General features: G+C 37.7%; 2 protein-coding genes across 2 annotated transcripts; both read right to left on the reverse strand.

Annotated features, from left to right (window-relative positions):
* Window positions 1-7,512: 7,512 nt before the first annotated feature.
* On the reverse strand, window positions 7,513-9,772 carry LOC115053074 (olfactory receptor 2AT4-like). The gene is made up of 2 exons (XM_029517640.1): window positions 9,728-9,772; window positions 7,513-8,490 (listed from the first exon to the last, which is right to left on the reverse strand). Exons 1-2 carry the CDS (start codon window positions 9,770-9,772, stop codon window positions 7,513-7,515), a joined length of 1,023 nt encoding a protein of 340 aa, XP_029373500.1.
* Window positions 9,773-11,017: 1,245 nt separating this feature from the next.
* Window positions 11,018-11,992, reverse strand: LOC115053075 (olfactory receptor 2AT4-like). Its single transcript, XM_029517641.1, has one exon. It carries the CDS (start codon window positions 11,990-11,992, stop codon window positions 11,018-11,020), a length of 975 nt encoding a protein of 324 aa, XP_029373501.1.
* Between the last annotated feature and the right edge of the window lie 2,234 nt (window positions 11,993-14,226).

Here is a 14,226-nt window from a genome sequence, read left to right on the forward strand (position 1 = left end):
GAGTCAGTGGAGTCCACTGTGAAGAGCACAGTTACGGCTTTGAGGAGCTTTCCTTCATGGAGTTTCCCCCTCTGGATCGCAGAACCAATTTAATCTCTCTAGAGTTTGCCACAGTGCAGAGAAATGCCTTGCTCCTCTACAACCCTGGAGGATCATCTGGCAGGGAGTTTTTTGCAGTGGAGATTCTGAATGGGTCCATACAGCTCTCCTATGACCTGGGCTCAGGACCTGTGAGGCTGCAGACAAACAAACATGTGGCTGATGGATATTTTCACACTGTAACTGCTAGGAGGATTGGCAATGTGAGTTCTTCATGTGTCTGCACAAACACTAATGACAACTTATTTTTAAACTGGTAAAAAGAAAAGTGAATCTGAAGACTGATGTAATACTACTTGCCTTTAACAGATGGGGTCTTTACATGTGGACAACTGCACAGATGTTGAGAACAATGAATTTTGTTTTTCACAGAGTGATGGCCATAGCTTGGAGAGGTAGCAAGGAGAATATTATTATTATTTACCTATAATTCACAATTTCTGCTTTTAGCTCCTGTTAAGCATTTCTTCATGAACTCTGCATGTATTTTCATGTATTCAGGACATTAGATGTTGGCAACAGTAACGTGACATTTGGAGGATTGAGGAATGTTGAATTTATTCAACTACATCCTGGTCAGATAAAAACCCATGACTTTGTTGGATGTATTAGAAACATACACATTAATGGCATCCATCTGAGACCCTCAATGGCCTATGCAGCATATAACATTCTTGACAAGTAAGCTCACAAGCCTTAAATATGTAGATGCTCCGGCTATACAAGCAGCTCAATTATGCGTATAAACATGGAAAATATTAATATCTCTTTTGATTTTCTGTGCGTAAATTTTCAGCGCTATGTCCTCTATCTTATATTTCATGATTGAAGGTGCCCTAGAGGAACAGTGTCCCCATGTCAAAGCCAGCCCTGTAAGAATGGTGGCGTGTGCCATGACCTCTGGTCTGACCATCTATGTGAGTGTAAGAGCCCTTTTATTGGAGGCAACTGTGCAAAAGGTAAGAAGCAAAACAAAGTATACAGTATGTAAAACAGAAGGTTTATGTATATGTAAGAAAAAAAAGGGAGGATCATTTTAAACACTGATTCTCGGTAGCTTTGTCCTCTGTCTCTTCATGTGATCCCTGACTCTGGCTGAGAGCAGGGCTTTGTGATCACTGTAACATCAGTATGACTCCTTGCTCTTCTTGTACATGGCTCTGTATCAACGGGGCTGTTTGTTTAGGGTGACAGTCTTGTGCCATCGATGAGAGTTACAACAAAAACAGACTGTAAATATAGAAGTATTTTAAATCATTTGGTTCTTATTAGAGTTTCCCCTTTCTGAACAGAAACATCAGAAGAAGTTGTATTGAGATTGAATGGGAATGGCTACATTGAGTATATCATCAAGGAGGGATTCAAGAGAGACTATCTGCTGAAAGACTTGCTGGATGATGGAAAAGGGGGAAACAACAATGGTCAAACAGTGCTTCATATCAAGTTTAAGACAAAAAAAGATGGAGTTTTAATGTTTGTTGCCGGGCAGACAGGATATGTTTTGCTGAATGTAGGTATGACTATCTTTTCAATATTTTCTCATCTTGTAATCATATTTGTAGTGTAAAATGTTTTTTTCTATGTCATCCAGATAAAAGACAGAAAGCCAGTGTTCCTGTCTAAAGACACGCTGTCAGGACGCCTGTCAGAGTTCCCAGTGGACTCAACAGTGGCTGATGGGATGTGGCATGTCCTGTCCTTGTTCAGCAGTGGACACATCTCTTTTCTGGCTCTAGATGGAAAAGGAGTCTTGAATATCACTGTCAGAATTATAGATCTCACCCCCGTTAGTGTGGATAAGATTATTATTGGTGCAGCTCTGACAGGTGACACAAAGCTCCCACATTCTGGTGAGATTTACAAGAATTATTGCCATCCAATTATCGCTTTTCTGGAGTTGTTGTTCTTTGTTTTGTTTAGTTTTTTTTTACATTTACAAAGTCATAATGCTCATAGTTAAATACTTTTTTTGACCAGCAATGAATTGAATTTGGACACATAAGATCTTTAGACGCTCTGCTAATCATCATTTTACAGATTAAGAAATCTAAAAGAAAAGAGAATCTGTGTTGTGAATGGGCAAATGTTTTTATCAACAATCTAACATGGCAGAGTATTGTTTTATTACAGCTTAGGTTGTCTAATTGTTTGGTACTGGAAAAGATCATCATTGTCTTTTTGCTGTAATAAACTAGTAGAATTATTGAAATGAGGAACAAGTTCCTTACTGTTTAAGCAGATGACTTTTCTACATTATGTGACTACTTTGCATTTTCAGCACGAACACTATCTCACTATCCTCTTGCTCTCTCTGACAGGGTTCACTGGATGTTTGCAGTATTTCAATGTAACTGGATACACGATGCCCATCAGTGGACACAGTGTCATGGTGGACATCCGGCCAAGCTCAACTCTTCTTCGGCCCAGCTGCATCTCTCCAGGTGTCTGTCTGCCCTCACCTTGTTCCAAAGAGGACACTGTCAGGAGGTCATGTCTCTCTGGGCAGTGTCCAAACTGGAGGAAGTGTGCACTGGCTGTGCAGAACAGGACCTGCATCTGTGTTCATAATGTCTCTGGTCACAGCTGTGATATCTGCAGCTCTATGACAGAGACGTGCTCTGAGGCACAGGCCAGCGAGCCTCTGTGGCTCATCGCTGTGATTCTTCCTCTAATCTCCATCATGGTTATTATAGGAATGTTTGCTGGCCTTTACAGAGTGAGGCGGCAGAACGCAGTTTGTCAGGCAAATAGTTTGCCACAGAAAACAGAGCGAGGGGCAGATAATCTAAGTTTCTATTGTGATCACAGCAAAATGCTCAGTGATGCTGCATCTGCAGAACAAGAAGAAACTCATCAGCCAATGACAACCGATCAGCAGAGGTCCAGCGTGCAGTTTTACTGTGATGCCAGTCTTTCAGGCATTCAGCTGGACCCCAACAGTGAGCTGGAGTATTATGAAATTGGCAGCCTCTGCAGCACATTTACTACGGACACTCCATCCCTCAAGCTTAGCTGTCAAAAGCATTTCTACAGCACAAAGTGTACAGAAGCTGATCCCAAACGTTGGGGAGATTTCAAGACGTTGTTTGCAGGATTTACAAAGCAATGCTCCAGCACAGAGACAGGAAAGTCTTCAGCAAAACCACAAAATGTGTCTGTCACTAATAATCAGTTGTTGGCTATGATCAATGTGGAGCAGTCTCAGAATACACCGCCATGTTACATAAAGAAGATCCCACAGTGGGAGTTCCTGGAACCTGTGCAACGCCTCACTTTTGAGGAAATTAGGAAACTCAATGCTCCACTGGAGCAAGCAATGTCGCATCTGGACACCAAACCCACCAAGTCTCCCACAATTAGAGATGGCTCATCACACAGTGAAACAAACGACACATTCACATGCTCTGAGTCTGAGTGTGACCAGAATTCTGCCATCAGCACCACAAAACATGGACATGACCAGTTAAGACGCAACGTGTACAACTTCAGACAAAACATCCTAACTTCCACCGCTCTGCCCCAAAACCATGACACTGCTTCTTCCTGTGTTTTTGAGCAATGGGATAACATTCTGAATGTGCATTTACCTTTTACCAGCTATCTGCCTGTGTTTGAAGATATTGCATGTCTACTGATGGAACCTAGTCATAGCTATGATGTGCAAAGTGACACAGAACAAATTATCTAATGACTATTGCATAGGTGTTGCTGTAATATAGCAAAACCCATGGATAACATTTTAGCCTGGATTCCAACCAAATTCTGAGCACGCACTGACAAACACTGCTTTACCTGCTGACTTTATGCTGGCTTTCTGTGAAAGACCTTAGGATGGTGCTTAAATGCTTATACTGCGTGGTCTCCAGCTGTACATAAAACAGTAGGCGATGAAATACCTTGTTGTAAGACCATAAAGAGGGGAGAAAACTATTATAATAGTACAAAATGTCAAATTTGTGAATTAGTGGTCTGATGAGACTTGTCAAAGAGCATTGTGCAAAGATATCTGCCAAGGGGTTTCTGGTGTTCTGGAAATAAATTTCAACCTGAAATACAACGTATATAATAAAATCCAAACCTGTCACCGCAGGATTTAAATTTAAAGGTATATGTGAGTAATATTAATTCCGGGTGAACCTGCTGTCATAGGCTTCGGTTCATGGCTCTTTGGCTCCATCTAGTGGACAAATTCAAGGTTACAGTCAGGTGTTTTGTTTTGTTATGGGTTTTTGCTATTGTTGTTGTTGTTGTTTGTTTGTTTGTTTGTTTGTTTCTATTTTTGAGTTAACAATTAAAATTTAAACATCAGGGCAAGCCCTGTAACTTATTCTGATTATTCTCACAGGTTTTTACAAAATTAAAAATCATTTTCAATTTCGTCAAAAAAAAAAAGTATGTTGAGGGGGAGATTAGGAAGAAAAAATAGAATAAAAATGTAAAGTGAAAATAATGATACATTATAGATAAACAAAGTTAACAAAATTAAAGTTACAGTACAAAAGTTTAAAAAGTAAGGAATATAGATCCAAAATTGCCATACTACGGGGATTGATTTTTGCACCATAAGCAATATTGCACAAATTGTAAACACTCATAGACCTTTGGAAGGGTGCCATTACTGACTTATTTACACCTGCCTGCATCCGCCTCTAAATGAATCAGAGGCATTGGTGGGCCTTCTTCACCAGGCAGCAAGTGTTTTTGCTCCAGGTGAGACAGTTGGTGATGTGGACTCCCAGATGTTTGAAGCTGGAAACCACCTCTACGAGAGAGAAGGGGAAGGATTGTTGACTACTGAGTATTTGTTGGATTTAATTATTTCTGCCTTTTATTGTCTTGTATATATATATTCAAAATAAAGCCTTCATTTATTCATTCAAGCATGTGTATTTGTGCTTACTCCTGGGTTTCCCCGTGTTTGCCACAAAAAGACTATGGCTTGTCTGAAATGTAGGACATCACATCTGCTCAAATTTTTATCTCTTCCCTGACATGATCCCATTCACTAATTTACTGAATTCCACAGTTTGTGTTGATATTTTTTTTTATACATAAAAAAAATCTCACTAACTCTAGTGAACAATTCGGTTAATGGATAATGTGTGCACATTTGACACAAAAATTCAACATAAGTTACTTCATCTCATTGTTTTTCCATTCTATATATTTTAACATTGCTGTCTTCTATTTTATAATGTTGTCATGTTAATATGAACTTTTTTTTCAAGCATTCTTTAATGTCCTTGGTTTGGAAACAGTAGATTATTGGGTTGAGAGCAGCAGTTAAAAGACTGTACAACATTACAAGAACAATGCAGACTGGACTGAAGGTAAATCCTACATTATTGGCCAGGTAAACAAAGCACCATGGCATATAGCCCTCTGAGCTGGACTAATGTGTATTATCACTTCTCCCTACCACACTAGTACATATTAATATGCAATATTGGGCAGCATGCTGGAGTGGTGACCAGCATTGCTGCCTCCCAGTAAGAAGGTTTCTGGTCTCGATTCAATGTGGATGTTCTCTCTGAACCTGCCTAGGTTCTTTAGTATTACTTGGCTTCCTCCCACAGTCCAAAAACATGGATGTTAAGGTTACTCTACTCCGGTGACTCTAAATTACCCACAGGTTAAAGGGTGTGAATGGTCATTATGATGGACTTCTGACCCGTCTGGGGTGTGTCCAGTCATGGCCCAATGCCAGCTGAAATTAGCTCCAGTACGGCAGTACACTTCTTGATTGGAACAAATACCATAAGCCTAGGTAGCTCTTCCTGGAGCAACTCTACTGTAAAAAAACAGATGATGATCAACATCCACAAACAGGTGAGTTTCAGTCTCTCAGGTGACCTTCAATGATCACCAATGACCACCAAAAATTCAATGATGATGATGATAATGATGTCTGGAAATTGTTCTGTGTTACCAATAAAAGAACTCAACACTGATTAAGTGTAGGGCTATAGCCTGAATCATACTTTTCATATCATCATTGCTAGTTAAGATGCAGATGATATTAAATTTCATCTTTCATATTTCGCGCTGGACGTAAGGGGGCGGGGCTTAGTTACGTACCTTTTATGATGGCGGTTTTCAATATGGCGGAGACGATGATGAGTGAGAGCGGCTGGAAGCCGGGCTGAGGAAGTACAGGTAAGGTTTGGTTAGAGTTTAATGTCCCTGATTAAAGCCACGTACAACACGTTAGCAGGAAGAGGAACTGTAGGAAAATAGCTGAGTTTGTTTATCTTTGAATTGCAGTGGTTAAAATTTGTGCTAACGTTAGCAACATATTATCACTGCTAGCTAGCGCAGTTGAGTGTGAATGTTAGATAGGTCATTTATTTATCCGGAGGGAAATGAAGGAGTTACCACTTTAGAGTTGGCAGTACCAAGACTTTAATCTGTCAATTATCGCCCTTTATTTTATTTATTTATTTATTTTGTGTGCTTCGTTGTGTTTTGTTCAGGCAGGTTTTACCAAGATGCACAACTGAGGCCATGGAGTTGGGGTACCAGGGGATTCTGTGAATCAAGTTCACCAAAGGAAATAGGTAAAATTACAGCTCTTCTAGTAAGAGGTTACTTCTCACAGCGATGTGTTCAAATTCAATGACAATGCGTTTTGAGCAAAAATCAGGCACAGTATGAAACAGATGTACAAGTGACTAAACTGCATTGATGTCAAGTTGGCAAATTATGCCTTAATTTTATATGACGTGTTTATTGATTGTGCCAGAATGTGCCCACACTCATTTTGACAACACTGACATTTCTGAGAAGTGATGATTAGCTACTTAGCATTAGAGGTGGAGCTTCATCTAATGTACCCTGTGTGTGCACAGTAAATCAGCCTGTTCCTATACTGACACAGGAACAGGACTTGGGTCTTATTACTCATCCTGTTAACAATGACAAAATACAACACATGCCTGGTAATTTGGTTCATAATCTATTACAGTTTCTTTTCCCTTTTTTACATTATTGGAATTTCTTGTTCTAGTAAGCCCCATGAATGCTGTCTCATAAAACAAGCTGCATTTGGGGAGGACTATAGTGACATGTGAAAAACAACAAAAATTGCCTTGTAAAATTATAATTTCTTCTAAGTGTAACTGCCAAGTAAGTGTATATAAAATACATCATATGCAAGGAAAAAAAGGCTTAATTACTTCAGTCAAGTCACAATTCTGGTGCCTAGTGTACAACAATAAGTGTTTACTGCTTCCATTGTATGATACAAAGTCCCTGTTATTGTCAAACTATTTCTGTCATTACCAGTCAGGACTAACGACATATTACTATCATCTGAATTGCAGACATTTACTTCTAAAATTAGACTTTTTTAAAGTCTGTGCTCTGTGGTCACTTTTCTGCAATGTAAGGCAACCTTTTTGGCTGTCTTCAATGTTATTGCACTGAGAGTTTTACTTCTACTCCAATTTTAGCTGTTTTCACCTTCTTAATCAAAGTCTGCTTGATATCCTTGGTTTTGAAACAATATATGATTGGATTTACAGTAGCAGGAATAAGACTGTACAACAATATCAGGAAAATGCGAACATCTATACTGAAAGAAAATCCAACAGTGTTTGCTACATAAACAAAACATCTGGGCAGATAGAAAAGACATGTGATAAATATTTGTGGGGTGCAAGTTGATAAGGTCTTTTTGCGGCCGGCAGCATTAGACATTTTCAAAATGACCACTATGATGGAACTGTAGGAAAATAAGATGAATGCAAGAGGAAGCAAAAGAGCAAACATGGCCATGCAGAGAGTTGTGACCTGTACTACTTGAACATCATCACCACATGCCTGACTTGTTATAGAAATGTGGTCACAATAACACTGAGCAATGATATTTGATTTACAGTAATGTAAAGTGAGAGCTTGCAGAACAATAGTCAGCATCAAAGACATAGGTATGAGCCAAGCAAACCCACAGAGCACAGATATGATGTTGTTTGTGATTAGGACAGGATAACGCAATGGAATACATATAGCAATAAAACGATCTAGAGCCATTACCAACAAAATGAAAGAAGTTACTGATCCTAAATAGTGAACAAAGAACATTTGTGTAAAACAGGCATAAAATGAAATGGTGGCATCTCCAAACCAGTATTTTGATATGACCTTTGGCAGAGTCACAGTGCCAAATGTTAAGTCATTTATTGCCAGGTGACAAAACACCAAATATGTTGGTTTTTGCAAAGACTTCACAGAGACAACAAATGCTAAAATGAAAATGTTGCCTGTTGCAATAGCTAGATAAATGACAAAAAGCAGAGCTGAAACAGGTCCATAATACTGTGGTGAAAGGCCAGGAAAACCAAGGATGAAAAAGCTTCTCATCCTTGTCACATTGGTGTAAATCATAATCACCTATTTCATACAGCACAAAGACAAAGAAAACAAATGTTATGTAAATGTCAAATTTCAGTGCAACAAAGAAGAGATGTTTAAACTTATCAAAAAATGCATCCATAATTATTATTCATTTTACTAAACACAAAACATTTGCCAGTTGTAGCGTCTCTAATTTGCACTGTCTTTCATAGGATTATAATTTCGTATATGTCTCTTTTTTTTTTTTTTTATCTGACATAATCAGGACTTTTGACATATCGTTGGCCTCTTGTAATTTGTGACAGTTTTCCTTAATTTTTGTCATTTGTTGGGAAAAAAAAATGCTTACTTATATATAATATATATAAATGTTGATTATAAATGCTATTAAGGCATTACTTACAGCCCAATAGGTCATGAAATATGACACATTTTCACTCCTTTTTCTACTTGATTAGAATCTATTAGAAAGAAGACTGGCCAGAAAAAGCATTTGTCATGAACTGATAAAGTCGCAGACAACTTTTCCCACCAATTTTGACAAATGCATACAAATATTTCTTTAATTTGAACAATCTAAGAAGAATATAATATATGAACAGGAGTAAGAAACCAAAATATACAAATTCATTGCACTTTCAGTGTTCTCTATTTAGAATCTATGTAAGAGTCTTACCTTTCAGATTGTAGGCTAACAACTAAACCATGGAGCCGCGTTGTGGGGACAGCTAATATCTACTCCTCAACATTTGACCATGCGTAATCCTCACAGGATCTTACTCTCAAATGACGTCTGAGAAGCATCACCATATTTTCATTCATGTAAGAATTAGCTGAAAACATGCATACATACTAAAAAAATTTTCCCCCCTCTGCAAAAGCCGGGGGGGTGTAAATTTAGCTGTCTATTTGTTTATTAATCCCATTACCATGGATGTAGCGTCTTTTACTATCTTGATCTACTCATGATTTGATTCAATTCAAAACAATTTGATTCATAATGATTTCTACTTCAATCTATAGGTGTGCAAAAGATCCTCATGGTGTACTCCAGTCTGCTTTGCAAGACAGAATGACAAATGGAGACATGAAAGTGTCTTTTTCACATTTATTAGGTTTTTTAGGTTTTTTTAACATTTATCCCAGCTTAGATGGAATTGTTGCCTAAAAGCAATCTCACATATTGCTTAAGTAACAAAAATAAAAGCATCTTTTTATATAAAAAAAAAAAAAAAAATAACGCAGTTAAACATGGGTTCCTCATTTTGCAAACCTTGCACACTGTGAAGCTCATGTGAAGCTCGGTCTTCCCAGGCATTCGGTAAACAGGGCACTATAAAATCTGCAATCACGGAATTAGACATTAAAAACAGAATTCATGAGGAACACGGAATTACAAAACTGGCTGACATTTTACATACATTTTTTTCCTCCGCAGGGGTCACTGATAATGCACGCCCCCATACCCATGAATGTATGAATGAGGCGGCTTGAGCGTTGTGGCGTGGTTCGATTCCTGATGGGGGCACCTGAACATGTCTAGGTTAATTGGTAAACCAGACTAGACCAGAGACAGGACCTCCCCAGAGACTAGACCAGACCAGAGACTGGGCCCCTGCAGAAAGTAGAGACTAGACCAGATCAGACCAGACACCTGACAACCCCCCCCCCAGAGACCAGATATATACAGATAATACAGACAAATACTCCATGAACAGCGCGGAAACCTAACCCCCAACCTTATGAAAATGATGAAAGCCTTATGAAAACCATCCTCGTTATATTCAAAATCAATGAATACTCCAAATATTGTTTCATATTTTTCTGTTATACTATCACTGGTTTATGTTTTTTCTGGGATTGTCTGTGTGAATGTGTTAATCACAATTAATTAAAAGGCTGCTGTTAATGCCCTCAGCATCTTCCTGTTTCCTGACGCTGCACATGTCATGGAGGTGACATAGTTTCCGATGTTCATTTTTGCTTGAAAAAAAAAAGACTGAAAGAAAATCCCTCCAAAAGAGCTCATTAGAGAAGTCATAGTAATTAGCAACTTGTCTGAAGTGGAATTTCGTATTAAGGGGAAGCTATATGTCTTAGACATTATGTTCCATCAGGCATATTACACTTTTATTGATGTGAAACAAATGTAAAAGACAACTTCAAAATATATATATACATTATGTAGATTGTAAGCAGACCATGATTGTGATAACCAAAAACTACATTTGTAGACGAATGATTCTTACCCAACTGGTTTACTGCTGACCTTTTGCCTATTTTTACTCAACATATCAGTTTGTAATCAGAAAAAAAGTTACATCTCTACTCAGCCCTGCTTCTGTGTTCATATATTACTACATATACAACAACCTTTCTTGATTCATTCATCTTATTTATTTTCTGAAATGATCACATAACATATGAATATTTCCCAAACTCCACAGAAGTCACAGTAGACAATTTCCTGTTTGAATACACACTACTAATTTGATCAATTAGATTTTAAGGAAAAGTTTTAGTCTTTTAGATGATAATTGAGAGAAAAAACGTTATTTGCTTTTTAGACAGTAACAGCTGACACTTTTTGTGTTTTTTGTCGAGCTATCCTTGTGAATCGCTTGCAAAAGCTGTCTTTCATGTCTTTAGCTCTTAAGCAATATATAAGGGGATTTATCATTGGGGGGCTAAGACTATACAACATGACAATTACAACTCGTATATCAGTACTAAACTTAATTCCAACATTGCTGGCTAAATATACAAAACATCTGGGTAAGTAATACAGTGCAATTACAATTAGTTGAGTACTGCAAGTGGATAGAGACTTGCGGCGACCCTGTGAATCTGCTATCTTAAGTACTGCTATAATTATGCTGCAATAAGAAAAAATTATAAATGCTAGAGGCCCTAGTAGTGTAATCATTGCAGACATAAAGGCAGGAAAACCATAAGGGGCTCTGTCAGTACAAGCCAGCATTGTTATACCAATATGATCACAGTAACAGTGATTGATTATGTTTGAGGCACAGTAGGGCAGAGGGTATGCCCTAATAACCATCATTAAAGGGGCTCCATTGGCCACAACCCAGAAAGTAATACTGAGAATGTAGATAGTGGAATTTTTAAGAATAAGCGTATATCTGAGAGGATAGCAGATTGCCAAATACCTATCTAAAGCCATGAGGAAGAGAATAAAGGAGTTCACTGAACCAAGATAGTGAACAAAGTACATTTGGACAAAGCAAGCCGTGAATGAGATGGTCCCTGATTGAAACCAATATTTACTAATGATTTTAGGTAAAGTGGTTGTGCTAAAGAGAATATCACAAGTACTGAGATTCAGAATTATATAATACATCGGCTTGTGAAGATTACGGTCAGTTGCAAATAAATAGAAAACTGTTCCATTGCCTATCAAAGTTAAGAAATAAACCAAGAACAATACAGCTGAGGCAAGACCTTGGTACTCTTGATGAAGTCCAGGGAATCCTGTCAGGATGAATTCGGTCACATTGCTGTGATTTCCGTTTAGCATGATGGAGCTGAACTTTCCTAAATACAGTGAAAAGGGAAGATAGAAGCACAAGGAATTTGTATACAACACATTGCATTTCATAAAATCTGTTCTTCGTGTGCTTGCCAAAATAAACCTTTGAATTCTTGAATCCTGAATGACGTGTAGCAGCAGTCTGAGTACACATACCTTTTTCAAACAGTCGGGTTTATGCTCCACGTACTCAGCTGCTGGTTCACCTCTTTAGAAAAAGTTCTGCTGCCTACCACGTGATCAAACCAAGAGCATCCACCCTGTTCTTTTATTCCCTTGACTTGTTAACAATCTTCCAACTAACCTCTTTCACTGCTATCAGTAATAGAAGTTTTATTTGAAGTAGAAAAATGTACATTTGTGAATTTTTAGATCATTGAAGAGAAGGTTAAACCACTAGAATCACTGTTTGTGTATCATTCTAATGAATACTATAATTGTATTATTTGTCAATGGGCATTAATGTCCCACTTTAAAGGTTATTATAGTTATTATTAAATTAGCCACATGGGAGAAACGTTATATTCCTTTGAAAGGAAGACTCATGTTGGCTAACTGGAGCAAATAGTGATTTCTTAATAAAAGTGGATTATAAGTCCACAAGGGTAAATAGCATCTCTGATAAAACCCCTGTGTATACCTAAATTGGCACTGAAGGATGATTAATATCCCAAGTGTTTAATTGTGGTCTTGCAGCATATGGTATAAATATGGTATAAATTGTAATCTGAGTGGGTGAGTCGCTGCCTTTTGGTTTTCAGAAAGAACAAATACACACTGCAGTAAAAGTATAGAACTAATAATTTAAGATCATTTTATAGATTATTGTACGCTTCCAAACCTGAGTAGGGTTAGGGTTTCATTTCATGGGAAAAAATCCACTAAATCAATCTTGAAGCTTATGTAATCATTTGTCACTTCTTGCATTCTATTGTACAATGCCTTCTTTACAGCATTCAAACTTTTCCAACTCTATGGAACTTCACAAAGATGTCAGATTGTGCGTTAACCAACAAGTTGATGCTCAGAAAAATAGAGAGGTCTACTGAGATGAGTATTCACTGAGGTATGAAGACACTTAGGGCAACACTTACATGCACACTTTAATCAGGAGACTGTTCATGAGACACTCACTAGCACACTGTTAGAGCCTATTTGTGTTGCTGTGGGGGTAACAGCTTTAGAAAAGAGCCCCAGACTTAATTTGCCTCGGCTAACTCTGACTTGAGGATCCTGAGGTGCTCCCAGGCCACCAGCTTCTCAACTCTATGTATGTCTGAAACACCTTAAGCAAATTTCTTTACATTGAGCATACAACATTCATTTAGACTCAGGGATGGGAAGTACACAAGGTATGTTTATCCAATTCAGTAAATTCTGCAACCCCTCAAGACCTGAATTTGTCCATATCCAAAAACTGTATCAGTCCAGACTGAACAACAGAAATTCACAATTCTGCAGTGGGGCTGGAGTATACCATTATTATTTAATGGTAACTATTATACCTTCACAGCACATTGTACAATAGCATTGTGAGATAGCTCTTTATTAGATATTGATATTTTTTAATCAGTATGTTTACATTTGGACTAGAATCGCATTTCCTGCATAAAAAAATCACATGATCAGTGAGTAGCAACAGACTAGCCAACGTTATCTAGGATTTGTAAAGTCAAGTAGCAAAGTCAGCTTGTCAACTCGTCTGGTGTAACCCCTTCTTTCATCATGTTAATCTGTACAAAGACGGTATATAAATCTATGGAATCGAGTGATTATTACATCCAGCTTCTCAACTCTATGTGTGTCTGAAACACCTTAAGCAAATTTCTTTACATTGAGCATGCAACATTCATTTAGCTATAAAATTTATAGTAATAAAAAAAAAAAAAAAAAAACACACACGACCATGTTTAAATGTAAAATGTGATCAGTACACACATGGAAAGTCCTCAGTCAACAGTCGCTATGGACCAAATATTTAGATTATTAAAGATTATTTATACAACACACATTTTGTCTGTCATGCCTTCATAAGATGTTTGGTATTTAATTTGACATTTGATAGGCATAGCTGTTCATGGTTCAGGGAAAATGCAGACATTTACTAAAACTAATTTCAACAATTAAACACTATGACTTGAGCTAAGCTACAATCAAAGTTATTCGTAAATTGTAAAGTTGGAGTTGTCTTTAATGTCACAAACCTGTTGAGGTAAAATAAA

The sequence above is a fragment of the Echeneis naucrates genome, chromosome 13 (genome assembly GCF_900963305.1).
Source record: "Echeneis naucrates chromosome 13, fEcheNa1.1, whole genome shotgun sequence".
Classification (NCBI taxonomy): domain Eukaryota; kingdom Metazoa; phylum Chordata; class Actinopteri; order Carangiformes; family Echeneidae; genus Echeneis; species Echeneis naucrates.